Here is a 19,707-nt window from a genome sequence, read left to right on the forward strand (position 1 = left end):
AACAACGTTTCTTCAAAATCTATGGCTCTAAATTACTCACTGTCATGTTCAGTTTCTTCATCTTTGGTGGTATTCCATCCTGGAAAAACAATGATTGAAGTTATAAATATTTTCTTTAGTTCAATAGTTCAATTTCTTAAATTTGAAAAAGCTTATTTTTTTCAAGAACTGTCAAAGGTTGATCTCAGATGAATCAGTTTACGGTAACATAAAAGAGCATATAAGTCAATGATTTATAAGATATGTTTACAGGTAAGAAAAAATATAAGTGATACTTTGGAGTTAAGATGGGATATTGTTGCCATAGTGATTCATAAAACAAACATCTATAAGGCAGGGATGATAACAGAGCCAAGTTGCCAATCCTGAAAATGTCTGCGTGGGGTTCAGGGGGCCGCTAAAGGCCCCCGATGGGTCCAGGGCAAAGCCCTGGTGGGGGGACAAGGGGGGCAAAGCCCCCCGAAGCTTTCAGTATTTCAGGGTTTCTCATACCCTTTTTTGCCTTAGAATAGTCAGGGATGATAAAATTCCGGATTAATCCGGAATTCCGGATTTAAGGCCTCACGGATCGATTTTGAGATTAATGTAAATCCGTTGAGTTTTTTTCTAGGGGGGAGGGGTACAGGGAGCGAATCGAGCTCAGTTCGAACAATATGGGTACGAAAGGTGAGTTTTCCGGAAGCGTAAAGTCGGAAATTAACGAACATATTTACGTCTTGGCAATCGAGCTATATGATTGGTTAAGATAGCATCCGGTGATTACGGAAATTACCGATGGGACTAGAAGACAGTATCCGGATGGTCGTATCCGGATATGACAGACGACGAAGACGAATAAACGGGTATTGGAAAATTGGAAAAAAACGACCACCACCAACTTCTAAAATCATCGATTCGTCGATTTAAAGGGTATATTTGCCATTTATTTTTAAGAGAAATTCCCGAAACGTTTCTTTTTAAGTTAATAGAAAGTGATCAAACTGATTATGAATTTTGCGCATGTAGCATTATTTCGGACATTCCGATTCGGATTGTGTCATAATAATCGATTTTTATTTTACAAATTTTATTTGGCCGATTGAAGTTTACGCTGTAAACCGTTTCTTTATTATTCTCATAATGTTTGAAGCATTGTTCTCAATAAGAAGTGGCTGTTGACCAAAATGGGAGGTTCAAATGAAAATTGGTTTGGTTCAAATTTAAACCAAAAAAAATGAATAAATATTTTGTAGTAGTAATACATATTACGTAGAGGCAGTCATTTATTTTCTATTTGAGACAGTTCAACAAAACTTCTTGAGGACCCAGTCTGAGTGAGATTTAAATTCTTTAGTTGTAATTTGTATTTCCAGTTATGTTGATGGTTACAAAAGTCAGGGATGAACAGACATCTCAGCCAGTGCATCCAGTTGTTCCTGTCAATGACTGACAATTCAATCCAGAGGCCATGATACTTGGATTTATGGCTGAACATGCTCCCTGGCACCACAGTAGTGTGTCTTACTTAAGACACTTGCCAAAGATACAAAATCTCTCAGCGAATTAAAACTTCAAAGGTGTACAGTATCATACAAGATGACTTACGGAGTGGCTAGCAATTTCAATGATGAACATGTGGAAGAGTAAATGGATCTCGGTTTTGTTTCAACTAAGACAAGTCAACAAACACAATGAGAAAACTGTTGCAGCTATTTTTCTGCTATAGAGAAAAAAATAGTGTTGAGACATTTGGCCTCCTTAAAAATCACTAGGGCTGATTCTGAATCAATTTTCATAGAATTTGAAAGCCTGTTTGAGAGACTTGAACTGCCGTGGGATAATCTAGTTTGTGTTCTACTCGACTCATGTAACACCATGAGGGGAAAAAATCTGACTTAGGGACCAGAATACGTCAAAGTCCACCATGTCCACAACTCCACCATGTCCACAACGGCTACGCTGCCAAAGCATTTAAGTCCCGTTTGGATATTACTTGGAATAATATATATAATAATTAATAACACTATATTCTCATCAAATGTGCAGAAAATGGAATAAATACTCTTTTTATGATACATAAAAATTGAATAATTAACACTTTTACAATGAACATTTGCAAGCATGATAATCGATATGTTGTTCATTATTATAAATCAAACATCCCACAGTGTAGACTGTTCATACACAGGCATTTGATCATAGCCAGTTGAGTTTTATGGGAAGTGGACAACTGAACCAAAATGTCAGGTACATGTCTAATGCCTGTGACTTCAGGTAAAAAAAAGTAAATTTAACTTTGTTTAAAGACAAAGATGTTAAACTTCACTGCTAAGATTCCTGATAATTGTTCTGATTGTGGATGTCTCGTGTTGTACATAATTATATCTACCAAACCGAAAGGTGTACTCCTTGAACAATATTCTAAGGCAAAAAAGGGTATTAGAATCCCTGAAATACGGAAAGCTTCGGGGGGGGGGGGGGCTTCGCCCCCCTTGTCCCCCCACCAGGGCTTTGCCCTGGACCCATCGGGGGCCTTCGGCGGCCCCCTGAACCCCACGCAGACATTTTCAGGATTGGCAACTTGGCTCTGTTATCATCCCTGAATAGTGTTCAAGGAGTACACCTTTCGGTTTGGTAGATACAATTATGTTCAACAGGAGACATCCGCAATCAGAACAATTATCAGGAATCTTAGCAGTGAAGTTAAACACCTTTGTCTTCAAACAAAGTTAAATTTACTTTTTTACCTGAAGTCACAGGCATAAGACATGTACCTGACATTTTGGTTCAGTTGTCCACTTCCCATAAAACTCAACTGGCTATGATCAAATGCCTGTGTATGAACAGTCTACACTGTGGGATGTTTGATTTATAATAATGAACAACATATCGATTATCAAACTTGCAAATGTTTATTGTAAAAGTGTTATTTATTCAATTTTTATATATCATAAAACGTATTTATTCCATTATCTGCACATTTGATGAGAATATAATATTATTAATTATTATTCCAAGTTATATCCAAACGGGACTGTAAATGCTTCGGCAGTGAGCCGTTGTGGTCATGTTGGACTGTGTCGCCATCAATGTCTATGAGGTGAGGGACAAGTTGACGTATTCTGGTCTCAAAGCCAAAACCATTTCCCCTCATGGTGTTACAGGAGTCCAGAAGCACACAAATTAGATTGTCCAGATTGTTCCACGTCAGTTCAAGTCTCTCAAACAGGCTTTCAAATTCCTTGAAAATTGATTCAGAATCAGCCCTTGTGATTTTTAAGGATGCCAAATGTCTCAACACTATTTCTTTCTAGCACAAAAATAGCTGCAACAGTTTTCTCATAGTTTGTGTTTGTTGACCTGTCTAAGTTCAAACAAAACCGAGTTTCACTTAACTCCTCCAAAAGTTCATCATTGAAATGACTTGCCTCTCCCTAAGTCATCTTATATGATGCTGTACACCTTTGAAGTTTTAATTCGCTGAGAGCTTTTGTATCTTTGGCAAGTGTCTTAAGTAAGACTCACTACATGTGGTGCCAGGGAGTATGGAAGGTCATGTTCAGCCATATATCCAAGTATCATGGCCTCTGTATTGAATTGTCAGTCATTGACAAGAACAACTTGATGCACTGGCCGAGGTGTCTGTTCATCCCTGACTTTTGGAACCATCAACATACCTGGAAATTCAAATTACAACTATAGAAATTAAATCTCACTCAAACTGGGTCCTCAAGAAGTTTTGTTAAACTGTCTCAAATAGAAAATAAACTGACTGCTCCTACTTAATATATATTACTACTACAAAATATGTATTCATTTTTTTTTAATTTTCATTTGAACCTTCCATTATAAATAGTCAACAGCCACTTCTTATTGAGAACAATGCTTCAAACATTATGGGAACAATAAAGAAACGGTTTAACAGCGTAAACTTCAATCGGCCAAATAAAATTTGTAAAATAAAAATCGATTATTATGACACAATCCGAATCGCGATGTCCAAAATATTGCTACATGCGCAAAAGCCATTCTCAGTTTGATCACATTCTATTAACTTAAAAAGAAACGTTTCGGGAATTTCTCTTAAAAATAAATAGCAACTATACCTTTAAATCGACGAATCAATGTTTTTAGAAGTTGGTGGTGGTCGTTTTTTTTCCAATACTCGTTTATTCGTCTTCGTCGTCTGTCATATCCGGATACTGTCTTCTAGTCCCATCGGTAATTTCCGTAATCACCCGATGATAGCTTAACCAATCATATAGCTCGACTGCCAAGACGTAAATAGGTTCGATAATTTCCGGCTTTACACTTCCGGAAAACTCACCTTTCGTACCCATATTGTTCGATCTGAGCTAGAATCGCTCCCTGTACCCCACCCCCCCAGAAAAAAATCAACAGATTTACATAAATCTCAAAATCGATCCGTGAGACCTTAAATCCGGAATTCCGGATTAATCCGGAATTTTACCATCCCTGATAAGGCCACACCAAATTTAAAATATATTCCTCTGATTTTTGCCAAAACAAATAGAAGCAATCCAGCCTAAAAAATAAATAAATACAATTTTATCATTTTTCATAAAACTGGAAATCAGGGAAGATCGGAAAATATAACATAAGAAAGATTAATCAATATTGTTGCCCTTTAATCCATTTGAGCACAATCTTGACCTGATTCTCTACTGGATAATGGAAAAATGTTCCAATACATACTAATAACTAATCGGTTTTGAGTAAGCACAGATAAGAATAAACCAAATTTCTAAAACAAATATCAAAGTAGGCTTAATTTTTTTTTTATTCGCATCTGTTGTGTTTGTCAGTATTTGGTAAAAAATAAATTTGAAACATCATTTCAGACAAAACTATGAAAAATATCTGTCAGGTCAAATTCTAGTCATGAGTAACACAACCTTGGTGGTTTTATTAAGTTTATTTATATCCGCACTAGGGCAAGGCCCATTCTGCTCTGATTAGTCTTGTAGGTCATTAATGTTTTATAGGACAGTGCACAGACAGAATGTTACCCTGGTTAGGGCAACTCTGGTTCCTTAATGTGCACCAGTGTATACGACAACATGAATCAGATAATGGCCTTTTGAGCAAAAATAGTAAAACTAAAATACTTGCACAAACATTAACTTAATTGTGCTTTTATCATAATGACACACATTTCACAGCCAAATAAAAAGTATTTGATTGGAGAACTGTTGATTTTTTTTTTATATACAAAGTAAAGTTTTCCTTTTTGGGTGAAAACAACATTTCACCTCTGTTAAAAGTTACAAATTAAAAATGCTGGAAGCTGCCATCTTGTTTGAATTTATTGTTACCATTGCTAAACAGGTTGACATACATGTACAGTATAAAACTCTATGCATCCATTAATCACTTTTACAAATTATAAAGCTGCAGAAAATCAATTATAAAGCTGCAGAAAAACAAATATATTGCAGCTTTCAATAAAGCTGATAACCCCCCAAAAATTTGGTTCCTGTTGAAAATGTGCAGCAGCCCAAAAAACATGAAAATAAACATTTTTTACATTTTCAAAAAATAGGTGCGGTAAATATGCAAAACGAAACATCCATTTGGTGTGGCCTAAAGGCTAATATTTTTTTTATCTGTACACAACTCATATTCATTTGTTCTTTTTTTGGCATCAACCTATTGTGTGCCTCTTAATTCAAATCTTGCATGTACATACCACCAGGTACACTTTATGGACTCCATCTTTCGAACAATTAGCATGTGTTGTGTCTGCTATAAACTCGACTTCTGGGTAGTCAAACTTCATATACTGCCTCTGGGGATCATCCAGATAAATCTTGGCAAGGTGGTCAAACTGAGACTTCTGAAAACAATTGGTATGCAATAAGATTAATGACTTTTCAACAGGATTAAGCTAAGCTCACTTTTTTAGATTTCCAATAATTTGCACAATATTTACTTCTTTAAGAGTTTTTACACTTAAGATAGGAGTTATGTTTATGATAATCACAATTAACCATTTTTTATTTATAAAAAATCAATTTCAGTATGTATTCTGACTTCTTGAAATAAGCTACAAGTTTAAGCCTGTTAAGCTTAAGAAGTTTCGAGAAATTGGGGCCTGGTTATGGACCCTTGCTTTATAACGTGGGCATTGTCTATGCCAACATGTGCACCAAGTTTCAGTTGAATATCTTAAACAGCTTTTGATTAAAGGTAAGGTTAAAGTTTTGGTTTTAACATATTAATTTCATAAAAAGATACAAGTGACAATATATATTTCATTCTCAATATTTAAGAATTTGATCGAAAGCTAAAAGCTTATAAAGATCATCTTCTTAAGAAGGTTTAAGTTTTACACAACGATGAGGAAGTTAACAGATGCCAACAACAGCACCAAAACAAACACAATCCCGTCCCTTTTTTCCTCTAATACCATTTCATATAAATATCATAGTCTTGTCATATACATGCACTAAACAATTTAAGAAAGAATCAGATAAACCATGCTGACTGACTGTATTTTATAAAGCAAACTAAGATGAAAGGTAAAAATATATAGTCATAATCAATCAATAGCTAATTGCAAAGTAAAATTAGCTAAGTAATTCATTTTTATTTCAACTAGTTAAAAATATATATACTTTCATCTACCTCAGGCCTAAAAAAAAAATACATTTGGTTCGGGTATCCCGACCCTACCTACGAAATAGGCGCCGACCCTACCATTTTTATAGTCAGTTTGAAAAAAATAATGAAAAACTAAAAAAACAAAAAAAACAAGAGCTGTCACAGTATGTGACGAATGCCCCCGAATAAGACATTGACCTACGAACAAGGTCAGTACATGAAAAGTTGATCTTGCCTTTACGTGTCAAATACATATGGCAAGTTATATTAAATTGCCTCTGAACATAAAAAAATACCACCCATACTTGACAACCTACACTGTTATGTCCTTATATTCAGAATTCCCTTGTGAATAAACACTTAGTGTATCTTTCACCTTAGAGGTAGGGACATGGGTCTTGCACACGACACGTCGTCTTCGTATGTGGAACACATGTAGCAAGTTATTTTAAAATCTGTCCATACAAGAGAAAGTTACAGCCCGGACACGACAACCTATACCCTATGTCCTTGTATGCAGCACTCCATTGTGAATAAACACCGAAGTGTGACCTTGACCTTTGAGGTAGGGACACGGGTCTTGCACGCAACACGTCGTCTTGGTATGTGGAACACACGTGGCAAGTTATTTTAAAATCTGTCCATACAAGGGAAAGTTACAGCCCGGACACGACAACCTATACTCTATGTCCTTATATGCAGCACTCCATTGTGAATAAACACTAAGTGTGACCTTGACCTTTGAGGTAGGGACACGGGTCTTGCACACGACACGTTGTCTTGGTATGTGGAACACATGTGGCAAGTTATTTTAAAATCTGTCCATACAAGAGAAAGTTACAGCCTGGACACGACAACCTATACTCTATGTCCTTATATGCAGCACTCCATTGTGAATAAACACTAAGTCTGACCTTGACCTTTGAGGTAGGGACACAGGTTTTGCACGCGACACGTCGTCTTGGTATGTGGAACACATTTGGCAAGTTATTTTAAAATCTGTCCATACAAGGGAAAGTTACAGCCCGGACACGACAAACTATACTCTATGTCCTTATATGCAGCACTCCATTGTGAATAAACACTAAGTGTGACCTTGACCTTTGAGGTAGGGACACGGGTCTTGCAGGTGACACGTCGTCTTGGTATGTGCAACACATGTGGCAAGTTATTTTAAAATCTGTCCATACAAGATAAAGTTACAGCCCGGACATGACAACCTATACTCTATGTCCTTATATGCAGCCCTCCATTGTGAATAAACACTAAGTGTGACCTTGACCTTTGAGGTAGGGACACGGGTCTTGCACGCGACACGTCGTCTTGGTATGTGGAACACATGTGGCAAGTTATTTTAAAATCTGTCCATACAAGGGAAAGTTACAGCCCGGACACGACAACCTATACTCTATGTCCTTATATGCAGCACTCCATTGTGAATAAACACTAAGTGTGACCTTGACCTTTGAGGTAGTGACACGGGTCTTGCACGCGACACGTCGTCTTGGTATGTGGTACACATGTGGCAAGTTATTTTAAAATCTGTCCATACAAGAGAAAGTTACAGCCCGGACACGACAACCTATACTGTATGTCCTTATATGCAGCACTCCATTGTGAATAAACACTAAGTGTGACCTTGACCTTTGAGGTAGGGACACGAGTCTTGCACGCCACACGTCGTCTTGGTATGTGGAACACATGTGGCAAGTTATTTTAAAATCTGTCCATACAAGGGAAAGTTACAGAGCCGGACGGACGGACGGTGCGATTTTAATATGCCCACCTTCGGGGGCATAAAAATTGGGCTGTAACCCTAACCAAACAACTTTTTTTTAGGCCTCAGCAGTACCTGACCTCCAAATTTATTTATTTTATTCGAACTTTTAGAGGATAATAATTTGAAAAGGGTTTTTAATTGAAGCCAATATCTAAAAGACTTTACTAAAAGGAAGAAATTAAATAAGCAAACCTCATCAAACATCACATACTCCTCAGCACATGGCGAGAAGCGTAAAATCCATTTAATGGTGAAGTGCACGTCTTTATTTTCAGGACAGGAAACTGCAAATATGGATAGATATTCTTTACTATTCACTAGAATAAATTCATAAATAATATCTTCAAAACATTTGTTATTGTTAACAGGCATACTGCATACATGAATCTATGAAAAGGATAAATTAATACATTATAAAAAGCCAATCAGATTCAGGGATTTTCCTAACAATTTGACTTTCACTTGCCCTGGGGGTAAGTCAATTTGAAAATCTACTTGCCCCCTCTGAAATTGGGTTGCCCGATCTTTGATAATGTTTATATGTATACCATTTTAGTCAATCTGTATTAAAGGCAATGATATTTATTAATAAACACAAAAATAACTTAAGATCTTAAATGCTACATTTTATTTTCAAACGAAATAAGCCTTATTGAGATTACAAAGATCAACATAGTCGGTAAATGGTCTGCATTTTTTTGACAGATAGTGAACGTTTCTGAACTTGAATTTCAATTGATTAATTGTCTTAAGCTTTGCTAATGCTTTCAATGCTTCGGAATTTTCTGGTCGATTTTTTGCATTTTCTATCTTTTCATTTTTACAATCACCTTGTGATTCTTCATGAGCATTTAAAGAGTCTTTCCGAAAGAAGTTTGAACCCGTAACAAAAGAGCCAACATCATCATATTTCGTACAAACTTTACATTTCATGAGATTGTTTTCATAAGTTAATATATTTGTTCAACCAGGAAGACTGGAATATTCTTTCATTTTCGGTTGTTTTTGGCTTTAGTTTTGTTTTACTTTTTGAGAAAATTGAGAAAAGTTCGTCTCCGTCCGCCATCTTGCCAAGTCCGATGAACGCTTTAAGTTACAATTCGTTTGATTAGCTTTCTAAACTCCAATAACCAATCAAAATCAGTTTAACATACGCTAGTTAGGAAATATTTTAACCCAAAGAAAAATTAAAGAAAACTACCGGAAACCATTCACTACGAAAGCTCACTTGCCCGGCGGGCTACCAGCTTTGAAAAATCACTTGTCCGCGGCGATTTTAACCCGGCCCGGGCAAGCGGGCGTCCGCTTAAGAAAATCCCTGCAGATTGCTACTATCTATTCCAACTTTTGTTACATGTATATAGAGACTCTTTATCGTGTATTAATTTTATCTAAGAGTGTTTGTAAATATTAGTTTACGTACATACTTGGTATGTTCACCAAAAGTTTTCACGGACAGATGTAAAAAATAATGAAGATTTAATCTTTATCAATTATTAAACACTTCTCAAAGTAAGAATAATTTATTTAGTTTGACAGAAAATTGCGTTTTTATCAATGATATTGACAAATAACCATTTGTTTACGAATCCAATGTCATTTTCCGGTAGTGCAGATGTCGGAATGCATACTGCACTAAGTCAAACACCATGCAGCATTTGCCTCCCTTTGCAATACATTACCAAATAATGTTTTCTACTGTGAATATATTATCGCGCGATGTTTTTAAAGGCTAAAATGATAAAATTTCGCATGAACATTGGAATGTTTTAAATGATATTTCCAAATTTTCCAAACAATAATCTTATCCTTAGGAACATGTTATTCGATTACGAAACCGGAACCGGAATGGTTAAAAAATTACACATTGCCAACAAATCGACCAATCAGAATTTGCATTACGATTAAGTGCGAGTGTCAAAAAATGGCTACCTTAAAATTCTATATTCTGGGGCAAAATCTGGCAAATGAAGCTCTGTGAACTGTTATTTGTGTTCAAGTTTAACTGGTTAATATCTTAATATTTACACCTCAACTTCCATCCCTTAAATGAACTGCTTTTCGGCAATTGCATTCATCAATCGATGAACGCAACATCTTCGGATATATTCCTATCGCAATTCATCGCATAACAATGTACATGAAACTTATTTATCGTGTTATTGTTTGTATTGTGTCAGCAGGTCCCGTAAAATATAAATCAACATTTGAGAAAGTGTTTATTTATTATATTTTAAATGTATTGTTGCCATAAGTGTTTCAATTTTACGTTTTAAAGTGATTTCAAGTGGTTGATCTTTTCCCGCGTTATTGTGAAGTCATTTGAAAAAAAATGTTTCCGGTTACAGTCAGGTCGTTCTATTTACAGAATGGGTCAGAAAGGATTACTGAATTTCTGAGTGATGTTTGTAGCTGCAGTACAGAACAAATGTATTTTTTTATGTAACCCTGTTAGATTACCATTGTTTTCTTTCATATATGTAACTTCCTTATATTACCATTGTTTGAAATGTTCATACATAGCTTAAATGATTTTCACTTTTGAGTTGTTGTAAGTGCTTATTTAAAATAAAGTTTTAGCAATAAAAATATGTAATAATTATCTGTGTTTATTTCATATCAATAACAAGAGCTGTCACAGTATGTGACGAATGCCCCCGAATGTGACATTGACCTACGAACAAGGTCAGTACATGAAAAGTTGATCTTGCCTTTACGTGTCAAATACATATGGCAAGTTATTTTAAATTGCCTCTGAACATAAAAAAATACCACCCATACTTGACAACCTACACTGTTATGTCCTTATATTCAGAATTCCCTTGTGAATAAACACTTAGTGTACCTTTCACCTTAGAGGTAGGGACATGGGTCAGGGTTCGAATTTAACTTTGAGGAGCACTCGCAAAATTTTGCGAGTGCATTTTGAGGCAACTCGCAAAATGACAAATCAACTTGCAATTTTATTATTTGCTTTATTCCCTTATAATATTGTCTAATTAAAGTAGAAATTAACACCTAAGACATATTATGAATATTAAAAAGTATCAATCTTGAGTGACTCGACTACTCGCACTTGTTGATGGCTTATTCTATTTGGGGGGTATGGAAAGACTCGTCTGATGCTGGCAGCTTTTTGATAACAAAGCTGTCCAATAATTTGACATTGTTCACTTTGTATATTTACCCTCGCCATCGGGTAATTTAATACCCATTCGACAAGCACGCTACAGATTTCATTAAGTCTATAAGTATTAAAAACAATTAAATAATAAATTTAAAATAAAAAAGCAACAGTAAATGTAGCGTGGATACTTTGGACCATGAAATATATCGATCAACGAAGTCTATTCATTTTGACAGTTGGGCGGAAATGTATTTAAAGGATGATGGGGTTTACATATAGTGCGCAAAAGCGCTAAATTTAGCCAATGATTTAGCTAGGTGATAAATACGTCATTCGTATTTACTTTGTATTATGCACGCCTCGGAGCATCCCGGAAAGATTCGAGATAAAACTCGGCCTTTTCCGTATTTGTTCTATTTTTGAAAACCTACTAGAGCGTGACTCCGTACTGTCTTCTTTATACCAGTAGTGTAAACATGCCACTTATAGGCTGTTTACACTCGACTACATAGCGGAATTAAGTTCATGTTTATTCTACTTTCCTTTTAACATTTTGTGGTCTAGAAAAAGCCACTCGCAGAATTTTGCGAGCTTGAATAAAAGTCACTCGCAATTTCCAAATGTCGCTCGCATTTTGCGAGTATGCGAGTCTAAATTCGAACCCACTTGCACACGACACGCCGTCTTCGTATGTGGAACACATGTAGCAAGTTATTTTAAAATCTGTCCATACAAGAGAAAGTTACAGCCCGGACACGACAACCTATACTCTATGTCCTTGTATGCAGCACTCCATTGTGAATAAACACTAAGTGTGACCTTGACCTTTGAGGTAGGGACACGGGTCTTGCACGCGACACGTCGTCTTGGTATGCCAAACACATGTGGCAAGTTAATTTAAAATCTGTCCATACAAGGGAAATATACAGCCCGGACACGACAACCTATACTCTATGTCCTTATATGCAGCACTCCATTGTGAATAAACATTATGTGTGACCTTGACCTTTGAGGCAGGGACACGGGTCTTGCACGCGACACGTCGTCTTGGTATGTGGAACACATGTGGCAAGTTATCTTAAAATCTGTCCATACAAGAGAAAGTTACAGCCCGGACACGACAACCTATACTCTATGTCCTTATATGCAGCCCTCCATTGTGAATAAACACTAAGTGTGACCTTGACCTTTGAGGTAGGGACACGGGTCTTGCACGCGACACGTCGTCTTGGTATTTGGAACACATGTGGCAAGTTATTTTAAAATCTGTCCATACAAGGGAAAGTTACAGCCCGGACACGACAACCTATACTCTATGTCCTTATATGCAGCACTCCATTGTAAATAAACACTAAGTATGACCTTGACCTTTGAGGTAGGGACACAGGTCTTGCACACGACACGTCGTCTTGGTATGTGGAACACATGTGGCAAGTTATTTTAAAATCTGTCCATACAAGAGAAAGTTACAGCCCGGACACGACAACCTATACTCTATGTCCTTATATGCAGCAATCCATTGTGAATAAACACTAAGTGTGACCTTGACCTTTGAGGAAGGGACACGGGTCTTGCACGCGACACGTCGTCTTGGTATGTGGAAAACACGTGGCAAGTTATTTTAAAATCTGTCCATACAAGGGAAAGTTACAGCCCGGACACGACAACCTATACTCTATGTCCTTATATGCAGCACTCCATTGTGAATAAACACTAAGTGTGACCTTGACCTTTGAGGTAGGGACACGGGTCTTGCACGCGACACGTCGTCTTGGTATGTGGTACACATGTGGCAAGTTATTTTAAAATCTGTCCATACAAGAGAAAGTTACAGCACGGACACGACAACCTATACTATATGTCCTTATATGCAGCACTCCATTGTGAATAAACACTAAGTGTGACCTTGACCTTTGATGTAGGGACACGAGTCTTGCACGCCACACGTCATCTTGGTATGTGGAACACATGTGGCAAGTTATTTTAAAATCTGTCCATACAAGGGAAAGTTACAGAGCCGGACGGACGGACGGACGGACGGACGGTGAGATTTTAATATGCCCACCTTCGGGGGCATAAAAAAAGGTATCCAATGGACAAAAACATCCAATTATATAGTATACCATGTAACGGGAATGATCAAATCTTAACAATGGTGAAGGTGAAGTATCACTTCTCCTAAAAGTCTCCTCACTTCTCCCTAATTTGGCTGGAGGGAGAAGTCACTTCTCCCAAAATATTCATCCTAGTGAGAGCCCTGCTGAAAGGTTATTTTCTTTCGGACCGACAAAATATCAGAGGCTGTCGGTCTGAATGACCAGAAGTTTTCTGAACTTTCGCGATGTCTGCTTGCATGATTATATAGGTTAAACTTCAACAATAAAATAAAAGTATTCTATGGACTAATCTGATCACTAAATTAATGCTACACACTTACTTGTAACATAGACATCTGTGGTCTTGTACATACTTTTCCGGAAAACTAAATAGTTTGTATCCTGCAATGCACAATAATGGAAATTAAACAAGAGGCCCAAAAGGGCCTATGCTCTACTGGCATGGCTTTTGTGGTCATATCAATCCAGAGCATGTATGTATGGGTAAAAGGCAACAGACATATACTTTATGTTTTGTGTTTGGGTTACCTGAAAACGTAGCACGTTCAACATCTGAGCCCAGAAAGTATTGTAAGCAGATTAGTTGCATGAACTCTTTTAATATGTGCCAAGTAAAAGTCATCTGACAAAAAACTAGAAATGTGTCCATAGGACACGGATGCCCCCACTTCGGTTTTTTGTCACAGAAAATAAGCCATAATGATTTTTGAAGTATTTTTGGCAAAAAACGGCCGTAACTCCTAAATGACTAAAGCGATTTCCATGACTATCGAACTTGATCAAGATATTATGGTCACAAACATGTGTTTAAAGTTTGGTGAGGATTGGACAAACAGTTTTCAAGAATTAGATCGGAAACAATCTTCGGGACGTATTTTTCAAGTCTTTTTTTGCAAATAAAGGGCTGTAACTCCTAAATGACAAAAGCGATTTCCATGGCTATCGAACTTGATCAAGATATTATGGTCACAATCATGTATGTAAAGTTTGGTGAGGATTGGACACATACTTTTCAAGAATTAGATTGGAAACGTATATTTTTGAAGTATTTTTGGCAAAAAAGAGCCGTAACTCCTAAATGACTAAAGCGATTTCCATGACTATCGAACTTGATCAAGATACAGTACACTCCACGCGGAACTACCACTTTCCGTTTTCCTCGGCGGATTTTGGTCATCGCGGACACGACATCCAATTGATCATAATCCTCTTTCCTCGGCGTTTTTACTCGTTCACCCACCGAGGCTGATCAGTGGACCGTATAATTACAATCGCCGCGTTACTCGGAGGTAAAAACACCGCGAAACTCGGAGGAAAGCCGATAAGAATCTCCCACTATATCTAATTTTGTTTAATTTATTTGATATTTTTTGCTACACCAGTAATTATTTATAAAAATAATTTATTTCGCGTACCTAATTTTAGGACATCCAAAGGACATCAATCATAACTTTCACACTTACCAAGTTTAACAGACTAAGATTATCTACCTAACCGTATACGCAACTGTTGACAAGTTAATTAGTAAATAACCATCCTAAACGATGTATTGCATGTAGAAAGAGGAAGAGTGAAATATTTATTGGAGAATTAAATAAACAGCAAGGGCAATCATGGGATTAAGAAAACAAAGACATGACATTTTTGTAAAACGATCTGCCAATAAAGTTTAACGTGTACCACACTTGTAGACTGTAAGAAGCAATTATGTACAGTTATACTTATTGAATCATCAATAAAAGTCAACACATTCAATGATTTATAGGTAACTAATTAATGTGATGAAATAAAGTTGGAAATGCAATACTTAAGTTACATTCGAAAACACCACTCAGACACATTAATCCTGCATAACAATATACATGCTCTCCATGAGATCCTCGTGGGTAAAACTGTGAGTTATGTGACGTCACACAGTGAGACTGTTTGATCTGAAGCCGATAGAATGTGTTATTCATTTCAATGCATGTATACAATGGTGTTTAATGGGAATTTAATTAACTTGATGAAGGATTTACACTTATATGCGTAATGAATAAGTTTAGAACCATTGATAACTACGGATAAATTAATAAGTGGTAAAATGCAAATTAAGAAAGAATGACCGAAAAATATTCACACTTACAAAGTTCTCAACACCTTCATAATACTCCAATCTAATTAAGTTCTCAACACCTTAATATAGTAAGAGAAAGATGACAATAACAAACACAAATACACGCTATGGTATATCTTTTAATTACATAATGTGAAAAACAACATTTGTTTGACGATGCTGATGAAAATTGATATGGAAATTTACAATAACTGTTTTTAAAAAGAAACTGACGGTACTTTGAAAAAAATAATTATTTAATAACAGAGCAATGTACTGTAGTAGCTATGCACAAAACGCCGAGTTCCGCGATTAGGTCAATAAATCGATACGATCACCGGCGCTACCGGCAATAAAACCCTCCATAGAAAACGATTAACTCGGTGCAACTCGGCGAAATTTAGCGAGGAAAAAGGTTGCGTACTCGGCGGAAATCCGCGATAAATTAAAAACGCCTCCGAGTCACCGAGGAAAGTGGTAGTTCCGCGTGGAGTGTACTGTATTATGGTCACAAACATGTGTTTAAAGTTTGGTGAGGATTGGACAAACGGTTTTCAAGATTTAGATCGGAAACAATCTTCGGGACGTACGTACGTACGTACGGACAGACGTACGTACGGACAAGGGCAACCCTATATACCGCCACTTTGTGGGGGCATAAAAAATGCTTTCAAAACTGTACTCATAGTCAAAATTTCTGTAGTTTTAAAAGTTAAAAAAAGTTGGTCAAAAGGTCAAAGTCAAGGGCATCCTAGGACAACATTGATCAATTTGAACAAACATTCACAATCAATTGTGCTGAGATGGATGCACGAACACACAAAAAGATTTTCAAATCTTTCCAGATTTATGTTTACCAAACCTGTGAACCCTGGGTGTGGCCAGTAATGACACCAGGTGCATAACTTAAACATTCACAACCAATTTTGTTAAGATAAATGCGCAAACTACAGAACTTAAAGCTAAAAAATGGCCTTTGGGCTTTCAACAAGAACAAGGCAGAGTAATTCACAAAATCAACTGCAGAAGCAAAAAGCAAATTGTCTCTCAAAATCCTAGACTTGCAAATTGTCTCCCTTAACTCTAGACTTGAATTTACATGTACATGTAAACTTGGCTAAAAATAGAATTCGCTCATGCAGACCTGGCTAAAAATAGAGAGCATTTCTTTAAAACTTTCATGGCCCATAATCTAGGCATTTATGGGCGGATCTGGCTGGTTTTCGAAAGGAACCGAGCTCTAATGGATATCTAGATACTGTACAAGTTTCATCGAGATACAATCAAAACTGAAGACTGTATCGTGTTCACAAGCAATTGTTTACAGACGCACGAACGCACGACCGCACGGATGCACATACTACGTACACAATACCATCGCATAAGCTCTTCTGGCCTTTGGCCAGTAGAGCTAAAAATCATTACATTCACAATTGCATAACCTGGTTATAATTCTAAACTCTGTGTTAACACTTTTAGGTACAAGTAAAAGTTGAGTTGATTTTTAGCGAGCGCAGCAGTTAAAATAGAATCACTGAATTATTAATACTTGAATCATTTCTGAAAAAGATATTGCATTTTTATATCAATTATTATAATATATATATATCTAAGACTTTTACACTTTATTTAAGCCTTTAAAAGTTTTGTTACATTGACATGAAATATATGCTTTCATCACAATTAACATAGAAAATGACAAATAGAATTAAATTTTAACATAGCATATGCCAATGCTCATCTGTTTTTGTTTGTTTTTTTTCATGTGAAAAAGGGGCATATAATGACTGTTATTCAAGTAAAGAGTGGGCTTTGCATAATACATGCAGACTGAGTGGTATAAATTAGCATTATCTTCAATCAATGTATAAAATTTTATAACATTTTGGAGCGAAAATTAACATACACAATTTTACAGTTGTCTGCTCTTCCATTCTGCACTAGACCTGTTAGACAATATGATTGATTTTTCAGCAGCTATACTAAAAATAAACTTTTAAAAGAATTTTCACTAGCCAGTAGTGTTGGGAATCGGTTGCAATTTTACTATCGATGATCGGTTCCACTCAAATAACCGATTATCGATAGTACAATCGGTTTTTAAAATACTAGATAGTACCTGAGTTGTAGTTTTATTCATGTACAGTATTAAAATCTTAATCATTATATACATTATCCTTAAGTCTATGATTGAAGTTATTAAGTGTTGTTGTATAAAAAATAGTTCATTTTCTTGCTCATTGTGGCTTTCATCAGCCATTTTGTTAAAGATAACATCTGAACACTTACTAATATTTTATTTTTTTCGATAATCGATTATAACTAAATACTATCGATTGTCGCCGATTTCAGGCCCAACCAATCGATTTTCGATTATAATCGATCATCGGAACATCACTACTAGCCAGACGTAATATTCCTTCTGTTTCACAATCAAAACACTGACACTTGACAAGATCCTGAACCATGACATATTCTATGCGTATTTTCTGAAAATCTAGAATAGTAACATCCATCAAGTTTTTGTTTACAATGTATCCATCATTGTGAAAATGAAAGCGATTTAGAAATTCTACTGCTTATGAACCCATTCTACTGACTTGGAGACCCAATTCTACATGTACCTCTCTGACATTGCTTTAAAAAGTAAATTGTTATGATACAGAAAACAGAGATTTTATTAATTACATTACATTTTCCTAACAAATACAAAGGGGTGAACTAAACAACTGGGAGAGAAGTTCAGACTTAGCAAGTTGAAATTTTCAGCATTCATAACAATTTGCAACACAGTTCGATCTTAAATTCAAGACCTTAGGTTTAATATAGGAAGAAAACTATTTAATTACAATCAGAGTGCACTTTCCTCGATAGTCTAAAATATTAGACGTATTATACGGGATTCTTCCAATCCCTAACGTCTAAACGGGAATGTGCAAAAAACGGGGGTGTTTTAAAAATATTGAAATTGTTTTAAGTGAAGTATTTTATGGTTGAAATTAATCATAAAGAGTTATATTCATATTTTACCATGTAAGTGAAATGCTATTTTGCACTAAACAAGCATTTAATGCATTAAAACAAGTTGTTTACCTATCCAATAAAACGAAAGTTGACTGACACAGAAAACAATTATGCGAATGGGAACAACTCGATACAATCGTAACAACTCGGCCATGGCCGAAATGTTCCGAGCGATTTAAAACTGTTCCCTGAAGCCTTGCAGGTGCCCTTCATGTATATATCGTTATGTTTTGACAGAATGAAATGAAGAAAACCGTCAAATTCATAATTATAAGTTGGATAAAAAAAAAATGTGTACGGAACTAATATAAAATAACATTATCTGGTAATATTTCTTGTTTTTATGATATTTTATAGACGCTATATGCTTTAACCCTGAATCCTGATCGGAACAACTACCCACTTTTGATACTAAACAATTTGTACGTGAAGGATTTGCCATATCAAAAATCTAAAAAAAATCTGTCAACGTACAATTATTTGGACTATTTCCTCGACAATGAATCACAACTTACATTGATATGTCACTACTATTCATTATTACATTATCAGATTGATGAGATTAGTCAATAATAGCCAAAATAAACTTACAGTCTCTTCAGCACTGCATTTTGACAGAGACACAGTTTTAACTATGAGCTACACAATTGCTACATGATTATCTGGTGGGTGGGGTAAGTCAATACCGACGCAACATAGCTTTTCCTAATAAGAGTTGAACTGAGGACGAATACAATCTACATACAGTACCTGGGAAAATTTAGTATTCTTCCAAAGCCCTGGCTCTGAAAACCCGACAACTAGGCTTACTGCAGCCAAACTTGTAAAAACTCTGAGTAATTCCATGTTTTCCTGATTTGACAAGTAACTGGACCGGGGTTAATGAACACTGAAACGTGGAAAAACATATAAAATAAATCGAACATGAAAGATAATAATATTGATATTATCAGCTATTGTT

The 19,707-nt window shown here is 36.1% G+C and overlaps 1 protein-coding gene across 1 annotated transcript in view; it reads right to left on the reverse strand.

Moving 5' to 3' along the window:
- The window catches only part of LOC128207937 (transmembrane protein 87A-like), a 41,760-nt gene extending 22,131 nt beyond the window's left edge, over positions 1–19,629 (reverse strand). Inside the window, exons 1-5 of the mRNA XM_052911148.1 lie at positions 19,497–19,629; positions 13,948–14,008; positions 8,576–8,667; positions 5,690–5,836; positions 41–79 (exon numbers count right to left, since the gene is read on the reverse strand). Coding sequence (XP_052767108.1) covers positions 41–79; positions 5,690–5,836; positions 8,576–8,667; positions 13,948–14,008; positions 19,497–19,592 — 435 coding nt within the window. The 5' untranslated portion in view covers positions 19,593–19,629. The remainder of the gene's footprint in view (positions 1–40; positions 80–5,689; positions 5,837–8,575; positions 8,668–13,947; positions 14,009–19,496) is intronic.
- Between the last annotated feature and the right edge of the window lie 78 nt (positions 19,630–19,707).

Source organism: Mya arenaria, chromosome 11 (assembly GCF_026914265.1).
Source record: "Mya arenaria isolate MELC-2E11 chromosome 11, ASM2691426v1".
NCBI lineage: Eukaryota > Metazoa > Mollusca > Bivalvia > Myida > Myidae > Mya > Mya arenaria.